At 33.4% G+C, this 8,079-nt stretch overlaps 3 protein-coding genes across 4 annotated transcripts in view; 1 reads left to right on the forward strand and 2 right to left on the reverse strand.

The window, feature by feature from the left end:
• Window positions 1-384, reverse strand: part of LOAG_03641 (hypothetical protein) — a 7,881-nt gene extending 7,497 nt beyond the window's left edge. The window contains exon 1 of the mRNA XM_020446381.1: window positions 283-384. The gene's annotated coding sequence lies outside the window, so the exon portion shown is untranslated. The remainder of the gene's footprint in view (window positions 1-282) is intronic.
• Window positions 385-617: 233 nt separating this feature from the next.
• LOAG_10701 lies at window positions 618-2,517 on the forward strand (the record flags this gene model as incomplete). 2 transcript variants are annotated; one of them, XM_020448216.1, is made up of 6 exons in its annotated part: window positions 618-793; window positions 1,209-1,261; window positions 1,490-1,700; window positions 1,842-1,981; window positions 2,089-2,199; window positions 2,355-2,517. In XM_020448216.1, exons 2-6 carry the CDS (start codon window positions 1,257-1,259, stop codon window positions 2,515-2,517), a joined length of 630 nt encoding a protein of 209 aa, XP_020301619.1. In that variant the 5' UTR covers window positions 618-793; window positions 1,209-1,256. The 2 variants fall into 2 exon arrangements, with proteins under 2 accessions (XP_020301619.1, XP_020307322.1); XM_020448217.1 differs by lacking the exon at window positions 618-793 and having other exon boundaries at window positions 1,115-1,261.
• A 395-nt stretch (window positions 2,518-2,912) lies between these two features.
• Window positions 2,913-5,456, reverse strand: LOAG_10702 (hypothetical protein; the record flags this gene model as incomplete). Its single annotated transcript, XM_003146226.1, has 6 exons — window positions 2,913-3,131; window positions 3,239-3,390; window positions 3,902-4,032; window positions 4,295-4,391; window positions 4,780-4,960; window positions 5,388-5,456. The coding sequence occupies 6 exons, from the start codon at window positions 5,454-5,456 to the stop codon at window positions 2,913-2,915; spliced, it is 849 nt and encodes a 282-aa protein (XP_003146274.1).
• Between the last annotated feature and the right edge of the window lie 2,623 nt (window positions 5,457-8,079).

Raw genomic sequence — 8,079 nt, forward strand, 5'->3', positions numbered from 1 at the left:
GACGCATATCTCTCCCTCCCTCCTCCCTCCTTTCTTCTCCTCCTCTCTCTCTCTCTCCTTCTACCTTAGAATAAGCAGTGAAGGAGGCACCGCGATCGTCCAGCAAGCTGACCTAGACTCACCATGCATTTTGAATTCCCAGGTTTTAATTAGTAATATAAACAGACAAGGAGTTAAAGATTCAATGTTCAAAATATTTGGTATCTCACGAAACGATTTTTTCATTTCAGTCTTTCCATTCTTACCAACCTGTTAACCAGTTTCGTAATTAATGGGTCATACCTTTGACATATAGACCGAGAGAAGGAAGGTTCACTGGAAGAAATCGACTCGATCCAACAGTTTTAATCAAATTCATGTAATCGAACAAATGCAAGAACTGACGCCAACCATCGGAAAATATCAAATTAAATAGCCATGTGGCACGCAACGTTTGTAATTCTTCACCACCACACCGAAAATTGGAACAGAGATTTGGACAACCGTGCTACCAGTTAAAGTAAGTTCACCGAAAAGGGTATCTCCGGTACCTTAAGGGATATATCTTCCATAACCCGAAGATACTTGCTAGGCCTCCCTCAATCCACCCATTTTGAATTCTTCCAATTTGAATATTGCGCGTTTTCAGGGAATGAACTGTGCCCCGTTGCGAACTGTTTCATCTCAAAAGAGACGCGTTACGTTGTGGAGTGCGTCGCGGTCGTAGGAAGATTTGGGTTGATGGTAGTGCCGTTGTCATGCCTCGATTGAATGTGCTCGATCGGTGTGCTAAACTATGGCTGTTACTTACGTGGTAGCTTAATTCATGTAACTGACTTTTGTGGTATAACCTAGCCAGAGGATAATAACCACTCCGATTAAAACTAAGTTAGATTTAAATAGAATTGTCATTTTAAGCCATGAACAATTCCAGTCAGGCGGAAACTGCTTCGTGGTGAAACTTTTGTCAAACCTTCTTAAACCGCTCCCTTAGCATATGTTAGAGACCAATAATAACAATGAAATGCTTTAAGCTTTTATTCTCAATTTCTAATGTGAATGAAAGTGACGGAATTGTTTTTCTAAGTTGGAAATGTGAATCATTCATATGTCAGTTAATTTAAACCTTTCATTTTTTCTGGCATCAATGTCTCCAGTTTTTTCATATCTCTCTGCAACACTGTTCGTAGCTTGTCTTATTCAGTACAAAATATCCACTCCTATTTTAGGCTGTTGTGATATTTTGTTTTCGTCGACTGGTATAACAGCACGACATCATGAGGTATGTTGCAGCGTTATTTTAAATTGGCTAAGCTCTTACAAATAGTCCGGGATTTTAAATAAGCTTCACAGATATATGTTTTGTTGGAGGATGGAATCGATAAATCATGACCCTGTTGTAATTACAGAACAAGTTTTGAAGATTTAAAGGTCAAGCATAGGGCTTTCCAGCTCCACTGTGTTGGCTTGAATCAGGTTGGTAAGATGACCAAATGTTCACCTTTTTCAGTGGCCTGCGGCTTCAGAAAAGATTGGCCTCTGATGTACTGAAATGTGGTAAGAAAAAGGTATGGCTGGATCCAAATGAAATTAATGAAATCTCCAACGCCAATTCACGGCAGAATATCAGACGACTTGTCAAAGATGGTTTGATAATTCGTAAGCCAATCGCAGTACATTCACGATATCGTGCTCGTAAAAATCTGGAGGCTCGCAGAAAGGTCTGCTATAACATTTTGTTTATGGCTTATGTAATATACTTTATAATATTTCTTTTAGTGGTTTTTATCTTTTTTAAGGCTCGAACATTCGTGTTTTTTCCTTTGTTCCTTCATTATTTCTTCATATTTGGGACGTTTTAGGGTCGTCACATGGGCCATGGAAAGAGGCGTGGTACACAGAATGCGCGTATGCCGGAAAAGATTTTGTGGATCCGTCGAATGCGTGTACTTCGTCATCTTTTGAAACGCTACCGTGAGGCGAAGAAGATTGACAAGCATCTGTCAGTTATTAAGCCTGTGCATTAGTTATATTAGATTTTGCATGTACGTCACAAATTGACGTTCTCTCCGCTCACTTTGCTGTCACATTATTTGTATACTTTTGCAGGTACCATGATCTTTATCTTCGAGCCAAGGGTAATGCATTCAAAAATAAGCGCAATTTAATGGAATTCATTTTCAAGAGAAAGACTGAAAATACACGCTCCAAACAATTGGCGTAAGTCTTTTGGAGCAGTCCTTTGTTTTACATTGTCTTTTCAGGTGACATAGGACCCCCTGCTATTAATGCAGTAGTTGAAAGTTAGGAGTTCTAGAAAACATAGATGACGGTTGCAGAGAAATTCGATTTTCATTATAATTTAACGACTGCAGGGAACAAGCAGAAGCACGTCGTGCAAAGAACAAGGAGTCAAGGAAACGACGTGAACAACGTTTAGTAATGAAGAGAGCGGAAGCTTTGCGCAAAATCTCCGAGAATGAGAAAGAGACAGTCACTAACAAGGAAATAAAAGAGCCGAAAGCAGTAGAAAAGTAAGGCAGCAAAGTATATATTTGTTTGGATACGTAAAGTTGTAAACATAATTGGTTCCTTGTTATTAATTATTTTTGGGATAAATTCTGTTGTTTTCTTGCCTTGCATCACTTATAAGTTTCTTATATGATAATGTAATGTGAATGATATGAATATTGTGTAATAAGCTTAGAAATCTTCGCTGAATTAGGTATATGGGCCGGTTCTACGATTTAAATTAGTTTTGTTGAACGATTGACCGACAGACTACTGAGATGAAGTGGAATTTCGTAGTGCCGGCATGGAGTATCAAATAGGTTTTAATGAACTGTAGATGTGCAACAGCTAAGTAGAGTTGTTGATCAAAATACATTTTGATTCGAAAGTCATCAATAGAAGTGGTTATACATAGGTAATCTCTAAGCTGATGTTTCTTTTCTGACTTGCTCGACGCTGTCTTTGCTTTTTTCTATCGTCTGTCTTGGCATAGGAAGTGGTTGAATTGATGAAGGCGACGCAGCACGTAGTGCCATTGGTTGAGGGATGTTTGATGGTCCTGGTTTAATTTCGAGCTGAGAATTTTCTTCCTCTGATTTATCGACTGGATCTACTAGTCTTCCCTCCTGATGAACTTGAATCTGGAAAAAAAGAGTTATCGGTTGTCATTTAACCGTTGTCAGCCTCATTATAAGAATGACATTAGTAGATTGAATAATATTAATTTTCATAAGTGGACAAAATTAACCTGTTCATCAAATGTCTTCGTGAACTCAGGCAGGGGACATTCTGAAATCCTATATAGCGATGATGGTATCACATCGTATCCATACTTCTTCATGTCTTTAAGTACAATATCCATAGTTATGGTGATGATTCCTTGGCTCCTTACTTTTGTAACTGCAAATTCATCATCGTTTACAATAGTGGTTCCTAACCTTTTCTTAACCAAAGATCACTTTGGTTTTTTTATTTATAGCAAAGACCATAAGGTTCAAAAACAATGAATTCTATTAGTTTGAAGATAAACTTTAGTCGGAATTTTTGACGTATTAGTTAAACTTAGAATAACATTATAATATTAAGAACAAAGAATATGGGAAGGAAGTCACAATCACAAAAAACAAAGTCAATTTTTTTTCCTTCATCAATAATTTTCTGCTCACCGCTCTGTCGCTCTTACGAACTATCAGTTGGGAACCACTAATTTAAAATAAAGAGCAGACTGGAACAGACAGAATTTTAACCTTTTAAGAAAATTATGGACTTAAATTATGGACTTAAGGTTTTTTAGTCATTGTTTTCAAAGTTATTGCTTTCAATTATTATTGCTTTTAATGTTATTGCTTTTGAATAGTTACTGCTTTTTTATTCAATAGTTATTGCTTTTAAAGTTTCCTAAACTTTTTACCCTGTCGACCATCTGCCGTTGCAACGATTCTCGGGTCTACAAATTCAGCTCTTTTCCCAGTAAGCCATCCGATAACACGCTGTAATAATGTGGAAGCTTCTGGTACAAACAGTGCTATCCGCCTGACTGTTCTGAAATTTGTTTGTTCGGGGACAGAAATTTGGAAATTTCCAATTGGATGGCTGGAATCGAGTAATGTGGTGAAACTTTTCACAGTTATACAGTGAAAAGTGTATTGTGAACTTTCATTTTCCATTTATCTACGTTCAGAATTGTACTTTCATTATCGATCGGAAAAATGATTAAACACTGAAAAGAAGAAAACTTTCTGAAGCATCGGGTAAATTGATACAGAGGACTGGACTTCGGGTACTAGTAGAAATTGAAAATTACCTTCCCGGAACAGTTGGAATATGTACAGCTCCATAACCACAAACGACGTCATTGCCGAAGAAATCTAACCCGTAACAAGTAAGTACAATCTGTGGCCCTGCACAAATTATTTATTATTTTTTTTCTTTCCTTAATGACTGTAAATGTTAAAGTATAGTTTCAAATTTCAGTCTATCCATTTAATTTGCAAATATTCAAATAATTTATATTCCATTTAGAATAAGTAGATGAATTAGTTCGAGCATGACAGAATTTCCGTCATCTGATCTTACTTGAAAGTTGATGGGATAGGAAAAAAGTGTGTTGTAATCAGCATTCTGTTTAATTTCAAATCGTTTTTCAAATTTATTATTTCTAAGGAATAATATCTGTTATCCATGGTTATTTAAACAACTCTTCTATCTTACTGAAACCTTCAGGAATTCGGTGGTAGATGAAACATGGAAAATTTTATAAAATTTCAAAATGAGTTGAGTAAAACTTACAACCAAATGGATTTGTTGAGGTAAAAGTGGCTTCAATAGGCATACCAACAGTTATATCAGTATTTCCGGAACGTTCACGTTCACATCGTGCACTGATTCCTTCGCGAATACCAGCAATTTGTTTCCAGTCAATACCATATACATATGAGTATTTGCAGTAAAAATTATCAAAGGAGAGAAACTGCAATTTGTATTGGTAGACAGTTGACAAATTAGTTTCAAAAATGAATGATAAAATTGATAAAAGGTATTTGCATTGATAGCAATTGTTATTAATAGTTTGAAAAAAAAGAGTTAAAAAAGTTCATAAGTTAAGCGTAATAATTGATAAAAGGTATTTGCATAGTTAATCTTAGATAATCAGAAAGAATCCTTATTATTTGCAAATTTGATAACTTTTGTAATTCGAATGTTCATCATCCTTCTAAAAGTAAAGACAATATCGCTATCTTTCAGAATCTACTTTACCACCTCTTACTAAAGAGCTGATCAAAATTGCAAAGATTTTACGGAAGATATCTAAATCTAGAAATTTAGAAAAGTAAGCAAACGGTGTGGTGTGTGATAATGTTATATTTTAGACTAAATAAAATATTAAATGAAGAAACCTCAGCACTATCCACTTGTCCATTAAGTAACACAATGAAATTTGACAGTTTTGGTTGTTTAGCACTCATTCATCTGGATATAATTACACTTTCATAACATTGAAAATTTGAAATACAATGTGTAAAATGACGAAAACAAAATGAAATAAGTGAAAATATATTAATTATGATAATGTAAAAAAATCAATTTCATAATAAATGGCGTAAAATGTGCAACAGATTCGTTTGAGAATTGAAGATATACTTGAAATGAATATTTTAAAATATTTTTGCTTTATTTAGCTAAAGCATTGATAGCTTCAGAAACTTCATCAAATCGATTGAAAACTGAAAATTAATGGAAATTTAGGAAGTAAGGAAAATAACAGTTAAAACGAATAAAAGTTCTTATAAAGTTGTGTAATGGAAAGTTTGAAAATACTTACTGTCTCTGAGTTCAATGTATTCTTTGCTTCCTTCTACATTGCTTAATTCTATGTGATAAATCAAATCAAACTTACTGACACAGTTGTCAAGAGGTTTCTAGTACCATTCAGTTAAAATGATCATTTGAAATATCTCCTAATTCAAAGGTCGAAATTATGAAATTTCAAATTTTATTATAGGAATAATATTTGGATTATAGCAACGATGAAACGAATGAGATGACAAGGTAGACGTCACCATAGTGACAAGGAAAATGCTTAACCAACTATCAAATAGGCTGTTTCAGGAGCTATAAATGACCACTAAAATGAACAAACAGATTAACCATAATAACCAAAAGTTTAATTCGAAAACAAAAAAGGATTTGCATAATTGCTTACTGAATAATATTCCCAATCCGAAAAAGACAAAAAACAAATCAGGAGAAGTTAAGGAAGAAGATGATCCATAAAATCCATAAAACGTGAAACTGAACTTGAATTTTTGACCTAAATAACTTGTTATATTTCCTCCATTTCATATTCCGCAGATATCCTTATCAATAACCATTTTATACCTTCCTAAAATTTGTTAATCTGTTAGTGTCCCCTACCAATAATTCATGTTAATCGCATTTTGCATATTCTCTATAAGCTTCTTTTCCCGTCCAAAGGTATCAAACAAGTCGTTTTCAGAAAATTCGTCTTTCTGCAATCGAGTTAACGAAAATTCTTCGATTTACTTAAATGCTCAATAACAGAATTCTTTTCATATTGCATCAGCACTTTTTATCTGAACAAATGACCAGTTCACTTATCATTTGGCCAGAATTTCATTTCGAAAGATTGAAAAATTCAAGGCGAGATTATGTGAGGACGGAGATTTGACATCAAATTTCAACATCAACGAATTAGAAACCTCTTAAAAATCATTTCTATTATTTGGTAAACAAAACTTTTTTTTCCATTTCTGCATGATAAACAGAAATGGATGGTTGCTGACGAAATGAACAGAAAACAAATTTTAATTATTTTTTATAATGAAGAGGTGGCAATTTTTTTCTATTATTGTATCTGTTGAATTGATAGAAATTAATCTTTCTATAAATTTTACCTTTCTGTACATTATATTAATTTATTTAAAATCAAAGCTATCTCACTGATGTAAGATTTCAGGACAAGCTAGAAATTATGTTATTATGCCATATGATATTTCCAACTTTCTTATCTATTCGTAGTCTGATTTGAATCCATTGCTTATTCTAATGTGCCGAAATCTTGCTCAGATCTTTGTCATGGCTGTATCCAGTAAATCAGATTGTTGAAGATTGTGTGTCAATAACAATTGACTTAACAAATATGGAATCACCAATCCTTGCTAACTTTTAAACTACATATAAACCAAATAGCCGTTTCAACGTATCATATATACTTTACACACCGAAATTAAAGTTGAATAGAGGCAGAAATTTTAGCAGATTAATTTGAAATTTGGATCTTAGATTTAGGAAAAGATTGCAAACTTCTACTATAATTCAAAATATTATTTTGAACTGGAAGAATGCTAAACTGCAAATCATTTCTACACTTTTTTTTTTAATTTTGTGAGTCGTATTAAATTCTCAATCGTGAACTTTTGTGTTCTAATTCTTTTTCTTTTTTTTTTTAGGAATAAACTACTCAATCTATTCACTGTTTTTTTTTTCTTGTTGTATAGCCGATCTTTATTTCATTGCTCTCCGAACTTAAAAAATTAATGCTGATACCTACATCGTTAATGTTTAAATATCACCTCTTGAAATATAAAGTAAGAGATCACTCTAGAATCGTATTTCATGCTAGGAAATAAGTAGCATGCATATGAAATAGTTGCGCGATTGGATTATTCGACTCTTTTCCTTTCTCGTCATTACTTCCTGTGTCGTCAACTTCAACGTCATCGTTTTCAGAATCCAACTCTGCAATTCATTCAAGTTGATTTTGCTTCACATGACGAATTAATACAGCAAAAATGTAATGTTATTTTCAATCTATACACAAACACAAATAGTTTAAAATGAAAATAACAAAATTTTTTATTTTTAGATTTTTAAAAAAATGCAGGGATTACAGATATTTGTAAGACCTATAAAAGTTTTCAAAACCAATCAACTTTCAGCGCTTTATCCCTATGAAAAGTTGAAAAAAGTTTGTTAACAATTGCTAATGGTATCATAACTTTCTATTTGAAAATATATGCTTACTTGAATTACTTAACAAATGGTGAGGAAAAAATTAGTGAAGGAATG

The sequence above is a fragment of the Loa loa genome (genome assembly GCF_000183805.2).
Source record: "Loa loa unplaced genomic scaffold supercont3.7, whole genome shotgun sequence".
Lineage (NCBI taxonomy): Eukaryota > Metazoa > Nematoda > Chromadorea > Rhabditida > Onchocercidae > Loa > Loa loa.